This window comes from Manacus candei, unplaced genomic scaffold, assembly GCF_025592945.1.
Source record: "Manacus candei isolate 608988 ecotype Guabito, Panama unplaced genomic scaffold, ASM2559294v1 h1tg000011l, whole genome shotgun sequence".
Lineage (NCBI taxonomy): Eukaryota > Metazoa > Chordata > Aves > Passeriformes > Pipridae > Manacus > Manacus candei.
The window spans coordinates 22,413,263-22,433,201 of NW_026138059.1; the positions used below are offsets into that span (position 1 = coordinate 22,413,263).

Consider the following 19,939-nt stretch of genomic DNA (forward strand, 5'->3'; position numbering starts at 1 on the left):
GTCACTTAGGCACATGGTTTAGTGGTGGACTTGGCAGTGCTGGGTTAATGGTTGAACTCAATGACCCTAAAGGTCTTTTTCAGCTGAAATCATTCTCTGGTTCTATGACTCTATACACTCCATTTCTGGCCAAGAAGCCTTACACAGCCTTTTCAGCACAATTTGTGTAGAGAATATAATTTTACATACAAAGCTAATTTCTTAACTTGTGAGCTTTGATCACAGTGTTTCAGCTAAAGGGCAGCTTCTATTTCCAATGCACTGCTGGAGAAATACTGTTCTGAAGTTTTATGATCTCATTTCCTCTTAGGATATTCAAACACACAAAAAGTTTAAAGAGACCTGTAATTGACCCGCAAAACACTTCGAGAGACCTGCATGCAATTTAAAGCAGTAAAAAGTGTTCGAGCGTGGGGGCCCACTCAGGTGTCCCAGGGGACGGCGAGCTCTGACAAACACCTCGCCCCTCAGCAGGCGAAGCCCAAGCGCCGGGCGGGTCCCGGGCTGGGCTCGCACCCTCCGCAGGGCCACACGGCCCGGAGCCTGCCCGCGGCTGCAGCCCCTCCTTCTCTGGCCGCACAAGGGGCCTTCACATGTCTCCTGCGGGGCTCCCTGGCCTCCTCCTCCCTGCACATTCCCGACTGAGGCGGCCTTGGAGCGGGAGGCGAGGCCCAGGCCGTAAGGTCTTCCAACACCCGCACGAAACACGCGTGTGTGGCCGAGATCAGCACGAGTGGGACGCAGAGGGCCCGCACCGAGGGGCCCGCACCACAGCGCCTCGGGGCTGGCGCTGTGCCTGATCCCAGATCCCAGCAGGGGCGGTGAGCTCCCGTCCCACTGCCCGGGCCAGCAGGCGCTGCCCCCGCCATGGCGCTGGGGGCCGCCGCAGGTGGGTCGGGCCCGAGGCTCTCGGGGCTGCCCGGGGAGGCGGTGAGGGAGGGGGACCGAAGGCTCCGGGATGGAGGCAGCAGCCTGAGGAGGTGCCCCCACCCCGCGGTGTCAGTGAGTGCCTCTGGCCTTTGGGGACATCCCCCGTGTGTAAACCCCGCGCCCAGGGGTGCCGGTCTGGGGGCTGCCTGGAACACCCCCTGGTACTCCTGGTTCCCCTGGAACACCCCCTGGTACTCCTGGTTCCCCTGGGACAGCCCCCTGGCACTCCTGGTTCCCCTGGGACGGTTGCCTGGCTCTCCAGGTGGAAGGCCTCACGTGGCAAGCCTCAAATGTTCGAGGAGCAGTTTCCTGAGGAAAGGCTGAGTTTATTTGGTTTATTTGGAAGGAAATGGAAGCCTTCCCATGGAAGTTGCACTGCTTTGGTTATTAATAATGACGAATATCAGCTATGAGTGTCTTCTCTCAATATTTATTCAGATTCGTAGTTTTTTGATTTGTTACAGGTCTGAATTTTTTTTTGTGTTCATTTCACCCAAATCACAAGTAAGAACACTGTATTGTTGTGTATGGGATAGATTCTGGGATTCAATTAGTGGTGTTAGTGCTCTGCTTGTTAAAAAAAGGTTGCATGAATATGCAAGTATGACAGAATAGTAAAGAGTTGTCGAAGTTGCCAGTATTTTTACCTGAAACTGAATATTTCTAATGTCAGTGAATTCAAATGATTGTGTCTGATCACCCCATCCTTTGAAACTGAGAAATCATAGTGCGTCGTCTCTTGCATTTTTCTCAGTGGCTGATGGAAGAAAGCAATGATTAATTTTGTCTTACCACTGAATACCCTGGGTTGGAAGGACTTTGGAGATCATCTGGTTCCAACCCCCCTGCCATGGGCAGACACACCTTACACTAGACTGGGCTGCTCAAAGCCCCATCCAGCCTGGCCTTGAACACTTCCAGTGCAGCTCCTCACTAGCAGAGCATGAGGCACTAAGAAGTCCATGACTTAGGGTAAACAGTCCATAGCAACAGCCAAAACATCAGGGTGTTATCAACATTATTCTCATAATAAATCCAAAAGACACACCACTATACCAGCTATTAAGAAAAAATGTCCCAGCTGAAACTAGGACAGGCATCCTCAACTTCTCTGGGCAACACTTTCGAGTATCTCACCACACTCACAGTAAAGAATTTCTTCCTAATATCTAATATAAATAGATTTATATTTAAGTTTAAAGCCATTCCCCCTTTTCCTATTGCTACATGCTCTTGTAAAAGGTCCCTCTCCAGTTTTCCTGTAGGCCCCCTTTAGGTACTGGAAGGCTGCTATAAGGTCTCCCTGGAGCCTTCTCTTCTCTAGGCTGAACAACCCCAATACTCTCAGCCTGTCTTCATAGGAGAGGTGCTCCAGCCCTCTGACCATCTTTGTGACTCAGACGTTTTTTCAATTTGAATAGACTATTAATTGAGCTGAATTAAAGTGTAAAAAGTACTTGTCTATGGACTTGGCTACAAATGCTTGGCAAGTGCCTTCAGTGGTTCAATATTTTTTACAATCTCTAGTGCTTCATAAATTCTTATTTATACACTACATATTCAAATGGGGCTATGGTTATGTTAGTATCTGTAGTATATATGCTTTTTAGAGAGCTAGATTCCTAGAATCTTTTCCTTGTTTTCTAGTACAAACATTTCCTTTCTTTTGAACAATCTCATCTTTCATTCTGCCAATATTAAATTTCTGTCAGAAACCCAAGAGCAAGGTTTTCTAAGTACGATGGATGCTTTCTGGAAGCATACTTGAATGAAACTTGTTCACTGAAAGATACTGGTCTTTTAAAAACTTAGGGAAACCAGCCTGTTCAGGTAAAGGCTGAAAGTGTGAAACTGAAAAGAAAAATGGTGATATTTTAGTCACTAGCCTCTGTATAATCCTCCAAACTCTTGATAATTATCTTTTTTGTGAACTCAGCTTTGAAATTCTACATTGAAAAGCTAATGCAGTCTTAGTAATAAGAAAATCTTGGAGAGATATGGCTGCTTTCTTGTTGTAACTTAGCATTATATAAAGGCTGTGATTGTTTTCCACAGTCCAAAATGCCAACTGTAAATTTATACTTTATGTAATTATTACTACCAAATATGAAACTTTGTAAAAGAGTAAGAGTCTGAATTTCGTGGTCTGTCTCTTAAAGCTGCAATGAAAAGTATATCCTCAATTCCTGAACGGAGTGGATTTACACTCAGCTGACTAAACGATCACAATTTTGTTTTGGTAGGGGATGAAATCTGTGCTGACATAAGAATAGATAAATTTGTACCACTGAGTTATAATTTAATTTCTGAACAGTGGGTTTTATAGAATAAATTCCCTTTTCTGGAAATACTTTCATGTCTTTGGTAGTCAAAATAGTAAAGAGACACATGGTAATGGTAGTGTGTGCCAGATCAATTAGACGTTGTTGTAAGTGACACATAAAAAAAACCTGTTGGAGGAGAAAAAGGAGTGCAAAGGGAAGAACTCTCAGCTTCTAGGGAGAACATATACACAATTTTAAACTTCCAGAAAACTCAGGCTTATATTAGTGTTTTTGAATGATCTCATTGAAGAGTGATGCACAGAAACTTTGAGGGGCTGAACTGATTGTTTTATGCTCGTATAATTTTGGGCATACTTGACGTTCCTGCTGTTTTACTTTGCTATTTTGTTTGTGCATTGAAAATGTTTATATGTTCACAAAGTTATTCTTTCAATTTTTTTCCATGATTTTTGGAGTTTCTTCTAGAAAGCTTTTTTTTTTCCCCAGAAATATTCAAAAGATCTAGAATTACAAACGTCTTTTAAAAGGTGGTGGTTTCGGCCTTGCAGAATTTTTTCTGTTAGTTAGGCACTTAAATAGTTTTTTGAAGGTCTCAGCTTTGGCTGCCTGTGGTGCAGCAACTCATCTCACTGAAGTTAGCTGTCCACAGTGCATGTGTGCACCTGATCTAGTCATCTGAACACTCTGTGTAGTCTGTGAAGAGAAACAAATGGTTCTGGGTCACGACTTAACTTCACCACACAGTCGATGTACAAATAACTTGGCTTATTTTTAATGTTCGAAACCTCTATTTCTGCCCATGGATAATAAAGGAAGTCTAGGCAGCTGTAGCCTTCTAAATTGTAGATTTCTGTTAAGAGAAGATGAATCCTACCTCTAAAATGTTACTGAAATCCTGAGGGATTATGCTTGTTTATGTTCTTAAATTCTCTGAAACAGTTATAATTGGGGAATGTTAATATTTTTTCAATGCATTCATATTATTTGGTTTTGGAGAATTTGTAAAACTTTTAGAAACTAAAATTATTTAGAAGTTAAATAGTTTGAAGAAAAAAATCGTGCTACATTTAAATCAAGTTTTCTCGTGCTTTTAAGTATTTATTATTTTCAATATTATTTCAGCATTTTGAACCATTAAAAATATGCTGGAGTTATTGTTTAGGCTTGTTTTAGGAAAAGCAAGTTCTTTGCTCAGTGAGTATGTCCACATTACATAACTGTGTGTTACGAGAATAGGTTGTTTAAAAATGACACTGTGTATATTAAACCACAGCTGTGGTTTAATATACATTTTTACAATAAAAGCTGCTTAATTGGAACACAAGGCATACTTTGGTTCATCTTGATTATGCAGCTGTCCCATTATCATTGTTTTTTATATACATGGATGACAGTATTATGCTAGACATGCCAATTAAATCAAGTTTATTTTATTGTTGCTTAATGTTATGGCCTTATGTGTCTGCAGCTCAGCCCAGTTCCACTGGAGCACTTGCAGGGTTTTGTGCTCCATCACAGTGAGTCAGTATCTTGATTTCTCTTGTGTAAAGCAGAATGAGGTTACAGAGATGTGGGGAATTTTGTCACCTTTATTTGCACTGTGTAATTGACAGACTAGTTAAAGTAAAAATCATGGCAACAAGTCAATTATTCCTTTTGTATTTGTACCTTTAAGGACAGACCATACACTTAAATTTAGAAGGAAAAGCATTTCTTTTTAATATTTAGGACTGTCTGAAGATTTTTAACTGTGTAGTAGTGATGAATGACAATTTATTTCTGTCCTGACAAATCCTCTTATTTTCAAAAAAAAATTTCAAATGTGAAGAAAACTGAGCCCTTGAATGGCCTGGAAGTTAAGCGAGTTACAGTCCATTTCATGTCTTATACTATTAATTTTTTAAATTATTTTTTAAATTGAGATTATAGTGATCTGTGTAACAAGTGAGTGTCCTCTTGAAAGCAATAAGGTTTTGTCGATAACATTTGCAGCAGTTTCTTCCATTATTAGCCATGAATTTCATGGCCAAACTTAGAAATCATGCCTGAGGTCTGCAATTCTTTGACATTAATGAGGATTACTCCAATGTTTAATTATTTCAAACAAGTTTAGGCTTTGGTTTTATGTTGAGCTACCTTATAATTTTAAATCATAGCATAATTTAGCCATCTCCCCCCTGTTTCTCTGTGACTTGCCTGTTTCCAGTATCAGTCAGAAAACTGTGTACCACTCAGAAAGGTAAATTATCTAAAATTCACCTCTCTTACCCATAAAGACCTGTGAAAAATTTCTTAAAAGCTCTAGAGCTGAGGATTCACCTGTGCAAACTGAGTAGCTCATCCTTTGATGTCTTGGTGCAGCATATATTGTGGCTCCTCATGGTAGAGAAATCCAGAACTGCTGAGGAGCTCCAGTGGACATAGGCCCAGGAGCTGGGGTAGGCTCATCCCAAGATCACTGGGGTTTTTCTTCAGCAGGCAGTCCATTTTGATCTGACTGCAAACTCAACTGCACCTTTTTCTAGGTTAAACCTTTCTGGGAGACCAATTACTCTAGTTCACATGTGTTAATGCAAAGAAAAATGAAGGGATCATCCCCGCACTTCAGTTAAAGAGAGAAAATTATTGTTATCCTTGTCAGCCTGTGTTGACACTAGCGCATTCTGGCATGGGGGAAGAAAAACAAAACAACAAAAAGTGTGCACTCAGGGACTGAGTTGTTCAGTTTTATGTAGTTAACAGTGGAGAAAAAAAAATAGAAACATTGAAGTAAGAGGCGGAAAATCATCTTCTGACAGCTGAGAGAGTGGAGAGTGCTAGGGGAGGAGTGGATGCCTTTATGCCAGTAGCGGGCTCAGGGAATTGTCCTTGTTTTTTGAAGATGTCACGTGTTTGACCTCAGCTTCCAGACTTTGACAAGAAGTAATTGGTATGAAAGTGGGGACCACTAACTAGCAAGGTGCAGTCCTTTTGTGGCGGTGCAGGTCCTATTTTTGGAAATAGGAGATTTTATAGGTTGTTAAAACTAATGAATGGCTTAAGTTTAGATGCAAGTTTCACGGCTTTAGTGAATGTTTTCTTTTTTTTTTTTTGATAATAATGATTGATTTGAATTCTTTACGTTTTTTAACAATAATGTGAAACCTTTCTCCTTTGGAATGGAGTTAAATATATGAAGTTCAGACTGAGAAGAAAGCAAACCAAAACTGTGACCATCTGAAACTAGTGGGGTGGGCTTTTTTTTTTCTGATTAGTGGGAATTACTTCCTCTTCACATGTTTCAGACCATGTAAAAAACAAGGTAGGACTTACCAGAAGTTTATATCAAAGGTCCTCAAAGAATCTTACACTACATCTCAGTTCCCCTTGGTTATGTAACACAGAGCTGTACAGGACAGTTCATTGCTTATTTTCTAATTATTTCTGCAGGTGAATAGTTGCTCAGCAGCTTTCCATGGTTAGGATCTCTGCAGGGCTGTGGGTCCTGCAGGAGGATTAGAAGGCTGGAGACAGGGAGATCTCTCTTTCTGGTGTTGGAAATCTGGGGACCCAGTCCTGTTTGACAGTGATGTCAACCCATCAGGTCCTCTGAGGGCACTTCCAGTTTGTGGACTGGGGGGGTTGCATAGGGAACCTGTCACCAGATGGTATCTGTGCTGTGCCCTGCTTCTGGCAGAGTTTGCAAGGGGTTGATGGTTCTCTCCTTAACACTCAGTAAGCACACAAATAGAACTTTGTGTGTAAGTACTTATTCCCACTCAGTATCAAATATGTTTTGGAGGATAATTCTTGATCCTTTTGATTCCTGTCGTACATATTTTGGCATTAGCAGGACTAGACTAGTGACTTCTTTCTGCTCTTGGCTTCATACTATTCCCAATCAAGGAAAGTTTTTGGTTTGGTCTAAAACTTTTTTTTTCTTCCTAAGCATTGGTGTAATTTCTATGTTGATAGGAGCAAAAATATTATTGATAAAACTCTGTAGCTGCCAATATGCTTTTAGTGGAATGTATTTACATTTGGTGGTGCAGCACTTCCTGAGAGCAACAGATTGCCGTGCAATTTTTGCTAATGCATGGTTGGCCAGCATCCCTCTACTTCTAACAGCATCATCCGGTGTGTTATTTTCTAGAGGACTTTTACAGTGGTTTCTGAGAGAGCAGTTGTCCTTTTAGGGAACAGTGAAAAACCTGAATCGGCCTGTAGAACTCCTGCTTTTTGTTAAACAAGCTTCTCTTTTCATGATCATAAAGGCAGCAAAGAGAAGAGAGATGGTGACAGTGACAGTGACAGTGACAGAAAGGAGGTGAGAGAGCTGTATGTTCTCCATAAAATCTTTGAGAAATCTACTCTTTCTGGAAATATGCAGGAATATTGCTATTTTTCATTAATTATCTGGTTTTAGACAAGAGATTTTTAAAATTCTGAAAGAATAACTTCTCCAAAAAATGCTTTGATTGTGTCTTGTTTCTAAGGAGAACCAGCTTTGTGATCTGCCTTTTTTTTTTTTTTTTAACGGCATCTTTACAAGTAATTATTCTAGAAAAGTAGTGATTCTTTTTCTCCAGAGTAAAAATATCTCCTTAAAATCATTCAGTGTAACACACTCCTACTGTAGGAGTCTGTATAAGATGTTAGAGGAAAAGGCCTTCTTCAGAATCCAAAGTAATTATTAACTAAATTCTATTAACTAATATTTATTAATTAGTCATTAACTAAATGTATGTCCTGAGTGTTAAGGTGGAGTGCTATTTGAAATTTTAAGGATTGTGATTTAAAGCTAAATTAGGTGGTAAGACACAATGGTTCGTATATGTGATTTATTAGGAATACATCTCCTTTAGAAAATGGTATTTTAGGATGTTGTGGGTGAAATATCCCCTTGCTTGTCTGTGTTGTGTTATTACCTTGAGCACTAAGGTTTTTTTATGTTTAAAACACAGTAGTCTTTTTTTAAAACAAAGTAAAAAAATACCTCTCTCTATTTTGGTGATAAGTGGTGAAAAAATGCTACCAAAGTAGTATTTCATACTTTTCACTGTAGCATAGTGGTAATATATCAGTGGCCAGACAGCTAACTTCGTGGGTTTGTTTGTTGGGGTTTTTTTGTAATAATATGTAAGTAGAAATAAACAGAGTACCATAGATAAGAAGGTACTGGTGGTGACTTTGATGATAAAAGGCGCCCAGGCACTCATGACATGCTGATATTAAATGCCATTCCCTGTCTCATACTAGAATGTTGGTCCTTCTGCAACTTCCCTGAATGTAATTTAAAGGAGAATGCCAATACTGACAAAGCATGTTTTGAAGCAGAAAGTAAATCTTTATTTGTCCTTAAAAGGAAGGTGGATCAGAAAGCTTTTGCAAAGCAGTCTCTGGAGATACCAAAATGTTAAATCACTAGTGAAAGCCTTTTTTGTAAGACGTCTTTCTGCGTGCCCTAATTTATGGCTCTGCTCTGCAAAGGAACTTTATAAGAATGGAACTTGCCAGACACTGTTTGAGTAGTATCTGGGTGCAGCTTCTATTTAGAAGATGAGATAATTTGGGAAGCACCTTTCAGGTTCAAAGCTGAATGTTTTGAATACCTTACTGTTGCTATTTACTCTTCTTTCAGTGTGGTTCCATGTATTTCATTTTATTCACAGCTTTGAAAGCAGTTCAATTAATTGCATAGTTCTGTATTTGTAAACATTTCCTTTGATGTATAAGGTAAACAAGAGTCCTACACCAGTTAGTTGTCCCACAGGGGTGCTAATCCTTTGAGGATGAAAGAATTTGAGGACAAAAGTGTAGGAAGTGATTTTTATTATTATTATTATTATTATTATTATTAGTCTGGGAGTAGTATTTTTTCAAGAAAAAATACATTAAACAACTGAATTAAATTGATGTAGAATTAGGAAAAAACAAGCAATTAGATAGGCTAGTTATTTTTAGTTATTTTTAATTTATTTTTTACCTTTTTTGTTCCCAAGTCCTGTGCTGTTGCCCATGACATAATCATCTAGTTAAATATTTTCTTTTTCTGACTCCTAAAGTGCCTTTTGCCCCATCCTCATTGTTTGTACCAGACCTGATGAAACTGTCTTCTTCACTTACCTTACTAGCCACTTACATCACCTTGCAGCTGTCTGCATAGACCTTTTTGCAGGCTTGAGGCTTAGTGTATTCTTAGAACTTCCAAGGGTAACAGTACCAGGTGTTCAAAATCAGAGACTGCCTCAAAGTTTTATCTTTTGAGCACTTTAAACTCATGGTAAAAAATTATATGTATTGTGTTTAAGTGTAAATAATCCCCCTGTGATTTCTTTAGTCATGGGCTTAGGGTTTTTTTTGGTAAGGAGGAGGGGGTGTCAAAGGTTTTTTTTGAGGTTAGTCTTTTTAGTGTCTTCATCTTTGTTTTAGTCGAGATAACATTTGAATTTAAAATTTTGCTCGAATAAGCCTATTTGAAGTGCGTGCTATTTCTGCAATTATTTTCAAACATTGCCTCAATTTTATTTTTATAGCTGGAGTACAGCTCATGTATGTTTTATTCTCACACTGCACACAGATGCTTGTATTTCTACTCTTCTCCTTGATGATTTAGGAATGCATTAGAAACAAAAGAATTGGTCTCGCTGTTAAATAGTTTTCAAAGTCAAGAAAATACTGTGCATAATTTCCTTAAAGGAGTCATAGTGAAGTAATGTTTTTGTTTTCTATTTTTCTAATGCAGTAGAAATCAAAGATGGAAGAGAAAATCAAATTTGGTATTTGAAAATATCAAAACTAGCATTGGCTTTTGCAATTATCCACTCGAAACCACCAGGGAAGAGTTCCAAAGAATATACTGAGCATCTTGCCAAAACTGTATCTGAACAAGATTTTGGATGGAAGTGGAAAGTTGAAGTGCTGGAAGCTGAAGTTCTTCGATTAAGACAAGAACTTCTTTTGAACCGGATCTGTCCAAGATTCTGCTTGGAAAATAGTAAGTTTCTCAAATAATTTCTGACTATGTTTCAGTAGCGGGGGACCAAATAGCTTTCACGTTGCCTGTAGCATTTCTTTTGCCTAGATATGAGAGTCTTCAGTGTACAGCTTTCTGGTTTTTTTCCAAAGCTCTGAAGTAGTGGAACACTTAATTAATTTGTAATGGGATTGTGCTTGAGAATTTGGTCCTTAAGCAGAATTTACATATTTAACCCTCAGAATCAATATGTATTATACAGAATAATTGCAGCAAAAATTGTCAATACAAAATGTTACTCTATAACCTTGGAGATAGTAGTTTGTAAGAATACTGATGTACCCTATTTATATTTGGAACAGGTCTTAAAGACATCTTGCATATTTTTTAATGACTTTACAGATGTTTAAAATCTGAATTTAAGCCTAATGCGTTGGAAGTGCTAATCCCTAATATGTATAACAGGAAGGTTGGGCAGGCAAAAGACTGTATGTCTGCTGATTCTCTTAATGTATTGAGACTCTGGATGGGTGAATGGGGTTTTTTATGGCATATGATAAAATATTGTGAGTCTGATATTGTAGGACTCAGGAAGGAGGCTGTTAGTTAAAGAAGACGAAAAAAAAATAAAACTAAAACAGATGGGTTCAAACAGCACTGTTTCTCTAACTCGTGCATGTGGAGTGAGTCATGCTTGCTCCAGGAGATCAGTGGCACAGAGTGAGCTTGGAAATCAGGCAGTGGAGAATGTCTACAGGTTCTGGGAAGATGTTTCCCTGGGAGAAGGAGGTCAAAATGCTCTGGGCTGAAAGAGAGAGTTTGCTGTTGAGGGGATCGCTAAAATCAAGATGAATAGTTGATTTATGACTTGAGATTTTTAGAAGTTTCCCTCATAGAAAACTTGATGAGGCTTTACCACACTGCTTTTGTACTGAAACAGTGGCTTCTTTATTGCCTTGTGAGATTTCTAGTTTCTAACTTTGACTGATGGGGGGATGCATTATTAGACTTTAGCTAGAAGCTCTAATGATTTATTTATTTAATTTTTATAATAGGCTTTTCTCTCTAGAGAAGTGATTTAATGACCGTTCATACTTACTTATTGTTTATGTGTCAGTTCTCTGCAACCTGTTCCAAACATGAAGTCTAAGAGTAAAAGTAGCTTTTAGAGAGATTTCAGGAGAGATTTATTAACATCTAATGTCTGATGAGGATATTCTAATTGTGGATTAAGCAGAACATAGCAAACATTAATCAATTAGCAAAACATAGCAAATAAAACCAATTCATCTGCAACTTCTGTGTTCTAAGTCTTGCTTTTGAAAGAGTCTTTAAATTTTAGTTGTGAGAAGGGAAGAGAAAAGCAACCATCCCAGGCAGATAACACCCCTTGCAAAGGTGGTTAATTTTCATTGCCCTAGTCACAGTGAAGTTTGTTCACAGATATGAAATGTGTTAAATCTTTTGTAATTTTAGATGTCAACAGCTACACTAAATTTCTGTGCTTTCTTCTTTACCTGTACAGGGAAATAGCATGCTTACTCTGCAGTTTATGGTTCACTTGACCCATTGCAATATTCACTAATATGGATGTGGGGAATTGTCTGAAAAATTCAGTCTGCATTCTGCTCGTAGTAGTCTGACTAGCTTAGAAAGAGTGCTATGATTCCCAAATCACTTAAGTAAGCTGCTCTTCATGGATAGCTTTTTTAATTTTTCAAGGTCTCAACATATCTGACCAAGTCTAGTTTTTTAGTGAAGCCAAACTTTAATTTCAGTCTATTTTTAGCTAATGGACTCATAAATAGTAGAGATGAGTATCTGTTGTCCATAATCCTTCTATATTTCTTGATTTCTCTGGAGTTCAAAACCAGCACCTGACTGATTTGAAGGACTAGTGTGTAGCTGCTTTTTCCTTGAAGTGTTTATTTTTGTGACTACAGTGTTTATAAACCTGTTAGGCAGAAAACCTCTTGACATATGAAATATCTGTGGGAGTTCACATCAACCCCAGCTGTATCACACACTGTCCGAGAAAAGTAGGGCATAGTCTTCCCCTTCAGTTTCTCTTAACCACTTGAGTGTAAGAACACGAAAATATGTGGAAAATCTGAACTGAATAGATTTCTTCATGCACGTTTTCCTTAGCTTTGAAAGGACACTTTCAGATTCTTGGAGTGTAACTTTGAGATGGCCATTTTTTCTTATGATATTTTGTTCTTTTGGCTCTTTGTTTTTTTTTCTTCTTTAATTTTGGTATGGCATGTGATCTCTTTTGATAATGGATTTGAGCCATATGTTATTTTGGAAAGAGGATGTTCATCATCAGATGTAACTGCTTAGTGGGCATTCGTGATTACAGTGACATTGGAGACAAATGCCCAGTCTCTTGCTTTTTGAGTAAAGTAAGATTGTTACTGATACCAGATGGGCTATCTGTTGGTGAGATCTATGCATTCCTCTGGTGATCGAGTTGGTGATATATATTAATAGTAGAACACCTGTGGTTATTATATATAGGAAGATGGTCATAGGAGCAAAGCCTTCCTGAAATAGGGGCCATTACACCACTGACATCTTCTGCTGCAGGGAAAATAAAAAAATCCTTTCTTGTGTGTTGTGCCAGTTTTGAGATTTTTTCAAGCTCATGGAGATTAGAAGCTAGAGGTGGTTACTGCTGAGATATGGAGACATCAGGAGCTTGAATCTAAGTTGAGAAAAAAAGTGGTAGAAGTGCTGTTTCATCCTGTTCACTTGAAAGCTACTGTGGATCCATCAAGCCATTTGTATAGTTTTTTGTTGATAGTATAGGTAGCCCGAGTGTACCACCTAATATCACACCAGAGACATGCTCTTTAGGGATGAGGATAGCTAGGATTGTTCTGAGTACCAAATAATCTGCTGATATCATGGATCCTTTTCCTCCTCTACTCATTTCTCCAGCCTCATTTTTGGAGTTGGTATTCTGCTTAAAATAATGCAGCCTCTTAAAATGGTTTCAAACCCTCAGCTTTTATGTGGCTTTCTTGCATTTTGTTTAACAACCCTGTAGATAAAAGAATGCCTGGGTTTCACAGAGTCCACTAACAGAAAATCTCATGCAGTAAGGATAACATATTGCATTTGTTTCTGCTGGTCCCTCTTCAGAATTGAAGAGTTTGAGTCCTTCAGCCAAGGTTCACTTTGCAGCTGTATCTTCCCTGCTCTGCATTCTGAGTGTGAGAGCTTTCCTCTCCCACCTGCTGTTTGTAATAATAATAGTAGGTCTTTTCAGAGGCTTCAGGAATGATTAGAGACTGCCCACGGAGTTTTATTTCCCTGATGTGAGAAATTTGTGAGCTCTTTGAAGCTGTGATACCTGTTTTCCCTCTCCACATAAAGTTGCACACAGCATGGATGTGCAAACACATGAAGGAGAAAGAACAAAGAATGCATTTTTTTAAAGATATGTTGTCTAAATTATTTTTGTCCCATCTGAACAGTTCTTCGTTCTCAGAGACCCTTAAAAAGTTAAAGGTACCTAACTTCGGGGGAGGAGCATGCTTTGCTGCAGGTAAACTGTTTGGTGGTGTGAGCTGTTACAGTTTAATGTGTTTATAAAATTGCTGTAGTGTATATTCAATGACTGTGCTGTGTCTGCAAGTTCCTGTTCCGTTGCCTTTCTGAATACAAGGACTCTATTCCTTGGTGGTGCTTTTGGCTGTACGTCAATCATCATCATCTGAGGAGGAGAAGCAAATCTTTTTGTAATTATCTGTTCATTATTTTTCACCTTGACAGTATTGTCCTGACAACTATGCCCATGAGTAGAAAAAAAGTCAAATTTCATATTAAATCAAAGTTTCCTGCCTTTCTTTGATTCAGATTGAAATTTCACAGTAAGGAGGATATAAACTTCTTGGTGTTATTCCAAGAATAAGGATATAAAGTATTTGAGCCTTCTGTTGTCACTTTGCTTTGGGAGCTACATGAAAAGATAAAGGGTCTTACAAAGCACTGATAAATTGATAGATTCATGGATTGAAGCACCTGTCCTCTAAGACAAATTCCTTCACTGTTATCAGCTCATAAAATCAATGATCATATTGTTTCTTGGCAGGCTCTTTTAAAGAGCTCTGAAAAGCCTGCAGCTGTTACTCCGACTTAAGAAGGCATAAATGCAGTACTCTACACTTTTTTTTGCCAAGCACATATTTTAAGAATGACAATTTAAAGGGTAGATATTTACTGCCATGGTTGGTTTCAGCTGATGCTCTTGAAGGGTTCCAAATCAATTATCCAGGGTATATGTTTGGCAAAACTTGTATCGTGTGTGTTCTCCCTTCCTTAGCTTCACCTTCAGTCTTGGTTCATGTTGTTCCCTTCTTATGCAGTGGGTAGACATAAAATGTCTGAACTGCTTGCTCCTCTAATTGAAATAAAAATCAGATTCTTTCCACACTGTTCCTTTCTAGAATTAGTTTAGTCTTCCTTTTATAGATAATTTACAGTAGAACTTCATCTGCCATGCCCTGAAGTCCCCTCCTGTTCTCAGCCTCAACAGTAGCGTGTGGCTGCCAATCCACCCTACTGTAGCGTGTCTGTGTGTTTAGGGAAACTTTGAACTCTGAGTCAGAATGTGATTAATGTGAATGTCTGATATTTAACTGTACCCCGAGGCTGTGTTTGACCTTGCAGGATATTCTATTTCCTGTGTCAAAGAAGCAACTTGTATCTCTTTTGGGAATAAGAGCCAGGAAAAAAAAAATATTGTATCTCCTGCTTCATTCCTTAACTTGGTGTGTTCCTTGAGGCATTTAGTTGTATGCGTGGAAAAAGGGAGCAGCTTCCTTTGCAGATTAGTATGAATGAAGACACTTCAGTCTCCTTTTTTCTTACTTCAGACTTCTCAGACTTCCTGTGTAAGTAGAAGCATACAGAACTGGAACCAGCCCACTCAACAGCTGAAGTAAAACTGATTATAAACAATACCCAACTCCAATTTACCAGCAGCCTTGGTTTGGGTCATAGAATTCAGCCTTCCCTTCCCTTTCTGTTTCCCTGTAAGTCATGGCTTGGGTATTTCTTGCTCAATGGAAAGAGGTGGAAACTCTGGATGCTCATCTTAAAGCCTCAGCATTTCCTTGGTGGGCAAAGACAGGATCAGATAAGTTCTGCTTTGATGGTGGCAGGAAAAGTGATGGCCAAATCTTTTCTGACTAATTTGATCTCAAATTTCTGAAAGGGCAAAACTCTCCATCATGACTTAATGTAATTTGTGATGCTTCCTCTGCCTCCTTACATTAAAAGGAGTGGCGAGAGAACATAATTGATGATAGATTTTGTTTAAGCTCATTTTCAAAGAGAAACCAATTAGATGAATTCAGAAAGGTCAGACCAAAACATGCAGATTCCTTCGTGAATATGTTATCTGCAGCCTCATAAAGAAGTCTTCCTTGTTAGTGGAGATAGCAGCAGTCCAAATCTAGCTGAATAATAATAACACATTAATCTATTAGGAGAAATTATTTCCCTCTCCAGAAAGTAGATTAAATAGTGTGAAATGTTTACATCTGCTGTGAGTAGCACTTAGCAACAATTTTAGTTCCTATGGCATGGTAGTAAGGTGGAGGACTGTAGGCTGGAATTACCAAGTTACCGTGGTATGTTTACATAAAAGCTATTTCTTCAAGTTGGTATGTTTGAATGAGCTGCTGTTACAGATTGCTGTGTCCTGTCAGCACTTTCTCTCCCCTGGTATTTGGCAGAAAGCAAGAAATGCAAAAGCATGACAGTTGTAAAGGAATTGTCAGCCCCTGAGCGGTACCTTTGACTTCTTCCTTTGTATGCCTTCCAAGGTGAGAGGATTCTCCATTGGGCAGCAGTCAACACTTAGTTTGGTGTTGCCGTGGAAAACAGTTCTGATTATTTTTGTCTGGTGCTTAGGGATGTGATGTTTCTGCATAAAGACATTCTTCCTCCTTACATCTGCCTTTCCTCTCCCTCTCCGACAAAAAAAGAGTATCCTTCTCTCCATACAGATCTATAAGGGCAGCCCAGTGTGTCATCTCAACATTTTTTTCTCTAAGGCATAATGGGTGTCAAACAGACAGTACTTAAAAAATGAACTATCATTTGACATCTAAAGTGTACTAATGTACTCCCGTGCTTCTACCAGTGGAAATAATGCAAGTAGGCAGCATTGCAAGGAATGTCTCACAACCTAAAAAGTATTTTATTTTTTATGAGGAGAGCAGAGAATTGCGAACAGATCTGTGAGATGGCAAAAATGAAGTTAAATTGTGTTTAGTACAGATTTATAGGAATATGGCTCTTGCAATATGATGATGAGATAAATCTGTTCTCCGTAATTGTAGTGACACAATGGGGAACTTTATGAAAGCTGAGGCCTTTTCAGGATAATTAAATAAGTTAATTTGCAATCTGGAGAAAGCACCAGCTGGAGTGTAATGATTCATTGAAATCTCAGAGTACTGCTCCTTCCATGGATAACAGGTCTGTTTTGGTTGTGGAAACTTTCTCCCTTTGAAAGCAGATGCTTTCTATCTTATCCATTGGCATTGCTACAGCTGTTCTAAGCACATACTTAGGGTAAAGGGACCCAAGAAGCATCCTTTTCTTTCCAGACTTCTGTGTAAGGAACCCGTTCAGAGGCAAAACCAACCCAATTGTCCCCACAAGAGGAAATGTTTGTTATTATTTTATTAGTTGCCTGTATAGATCAAGTTCCTCATAAGATGAATGGTGATTATTGGGAATAAGGTTCATAAAAGCAAGTGGGTTCAGAATATAGTATAGATTAATTTCTTTTCTTCTGAGTAACAATGGTAGTTTTGGGGAAAAATAAACGTATATGGTAAAAACAGGTTAAGAAGTGTGGCCATGGCAATTAGGATCCTCTCGCCAATAAGTCTACTGTAGGAAGCTAAGGATCAGTCAAATTTTTCACTGGAAATACAGAATCACAGAATGGTTGACACTGGAAGGGACCACTGAAGTTCCTCTTTTCCAAGTCCCTTGTCAAGCATGGCCACCTAGAGCCAGTTGTGCAGGACACAGCTGTGTCCAGGCAGCTTCTGAATGTCCCTGTGAATGGAGATTTCACAACCTCTTTGGGCAGCCTTAAGCTAACTCAAGCTTAGAATCTCAGTTCCTCAAGCTAATCTTTGTTTGTGTCCTTGTGTATATATGAAGAGAAAAACTAAGTTTTTATACCATGTTATATTCAAGAAAAGAGGGGTTTTTTTAGGAAGGAATACTCTAGCTGATTTCTTAAGGAGTCCACCTCATTTCAGCCTTCATTTCATCCATGTCATTGGCTGATACTTCATGTCTCTTAGCAAAGCTCAGTTTGGTTTGCAATGTGAAGCATTTGTAATAAGACATAATATTTCCAGTTCAGTACCACCAGTTCAGACCTGCAGTCTGTAGGTAACATTAATTCACTTAGTATCTTGAAATATCCCCTATCTAGCTTAGAAATCAAATTTCAGTCATGTCATTGAGATGGTCAATATTGTAAAGATTGTCAGATCTTTTGTCATACTGCTTGATGAGCATTAACTGACCCAGACCTGTGTTTGTCACCTGATTATTTATCCTTTCATATCTTTACTGCAAGTATTCTTTATTTGACTTGAACTACAAAAGACTTGTGCTGTCATCTACAGAAATCCCCTAAAATGAATGTTTATATCCTCAAAATCCTTCTCAGTTCTTACTGAATTCTAAACATTTAGATGCTTTATGTTAGCAAAATCCTTAACAAATTGAAGTATATGCTTCTAAGCCTTCAGAGAAGCATTTATCCCCCGGCATTGAGCAATCCATTGAGAATTTTAGATACTCAATCCTATATTCATTTCTGTGAAATTATTCCTAAATGGGATAAAGTATGTCAGCATGCACCTTAGCATAAAAAAAGTGTAAAAAAAGCACCCTAGATTTAAACAGAGGACATTTTTTTTCCAAGGTGGTTATAAAAAAACATGGAAATGCAGATGAAAAGTGTGGGATACATGGCTTCTAAAATTTCTTCTTGGAGAATCCTAGAATCTTTTTATTATTTTTTCGTTATTATTTCAGAATAGTGAAAACAGAAGTTTGGCTTGGTTCCAGGTCAGGACAACAATGGTGTGCCAAATATATGGCACACCATTGGGTTTGGGTTGGGTTAGGGGGGGCTGTTTTTTTTTCTCAACCAGCCAGCTTTGTTAGTAATGAAAACAGCAGAATAGAGACGTTTACATATGAAGAAAAGGCATGTGGGTTTTTTAATAAGAGAACAAACCTGATTCATTGTTCATATAAAGTACACTTCAAACAAACCAATCAATGAAGATTAAATGAGGAATAACCGATAGTCCTGAAAAATGCAGAAGTGGACATAATTTCACATAGGTTTTCATTTCCTTTTAGAGGTTATTGACTGAACACCTACTTGGAAAGCAGAATGCAGTATCATCAAAGAGGTTTCCAAGATTGTCTCGTTTTTAATTGCCTCTTTCTTTTAGAAATGGAACTGAGCCTATCGAGTTTTAAGAGAACTTTAAATGTCTAATGTCATTGGTTTTGATTTTCAAGTGATAATCCATGCATATGCTCACACAGTGAGAGAGTATTAACAATGTCTAATGCTTGAAACTGAAGTAATTTTTTCTTTGCAGAATTCAGATAATGTATTCACTTTGTTTCTTGCCTCTGCCACCTTCAAGCCTGTTTTCTGTTCTACAATCCCTGGTGGTGGTGGAGCTGCAGATATATTAAGTTTTTCAAAAGACTGGAACAAGTTCATGAGCTGAGGACCCTTCTTCAGTTTTTAAATGTTGAACTACATATGGCATGTGACCTTCCTCATTCAAATGCTGTCTGGTCTGTGGCAGTACACAGGTGTCTAAGAAAGCATCTTTCACCACCCCTGCTCCTGCTACAGGCTGCTTCTCAACCCATGTTAGGTATGAGAGAATGAATTTGGGAGATGGGGTTGATTTTGGTGTTTGCCAGAGCTCTGCTTCCTCAGGACTAGCTGAAGACTCCTCATTATCTAATCATAAGGCTGGTTGGCACCTCACTGCCCCGACAAAAGCCTCTGTGTTTTGTGGTCCCACTGCAGAATGTACGTGTGAGTTCTAGTGCCTACACACTTTGCTGACATACCGTACACAGTTTGCAAGTCACTCCCCTGTCCCTTAATGATTTCTGGTTTTCAGGCCATAGTCTTTCTGCAGTGGTGAGTATATTTAGAGGGATGTCAGTTCTTCAGCCTTTGCACCCCAAGGCTCTTCTTGTGTCCATATCTTGCTTTGCTCGGTGCTCAGGATCTTGCTTGTTTTTTCAGCTCAGAATCTTACAGTAGTAAGGAGCTAAAGTCCTAAACAGGAATTAAGAGTTTAAATATTTCCTTAATCTTATGTGACATATTTAAGAAGGCTGCAAAATTGCTCATGACCAGAGATTTAATTACTTATATAAAGGCATTGTAAAATTTGTGATCAGTTTACATACACTAAATTTTCACATTTCTTGTTCCAATATATTTATAGTCAAATGTTCTTGAAATTACTGTTTAAAGATTCTTGTTAGTGTGAGGCAAGCTTAATGCTGTTTGTTGGGTTTTTTTTCTGTACTTGATAACCACATGGTGTGAATGTCAAGACTGCTTTCTTCTTTAAATAATAGGTCAGTACAAAGTGATTAGTGTAACTTCTTTCAAGAAATAAATTATAAGCTATTTCTAGGCATTTTGAGGGAAATAATAAGTATTGCCTGG

The 19,939-nt window shown here is 38.6% G+C and overlaps 1 protein-coding gene across 1 annotated transcript in view; it reads left to right on the forward strand.

Annotated features, from left to right (window-relative positions):
* Positions 1-211: 211 nt before the first annotated feature.
* Positions 212-19,939, forward strand: part of MEI4 (meiotic double-stranded break formation protein 4) — a 76,328-nt gene continuing 56,600 nt past the window's right edge. Inside the window, exons 1-2 of the mRNA XM_051778050.1 lie at positions 212-889; positions 9,940-10,191. Of these exons, the coding sequence (XP_051634010.1) occupies positions 868-889; positions 9,940-10,191 (274 nt within the window). The 5' untranslated portion in view covers positions 212-867. The remainder of the gene's footprint in view (positions 890-9,939; positions 10,192-19,939) is intronic.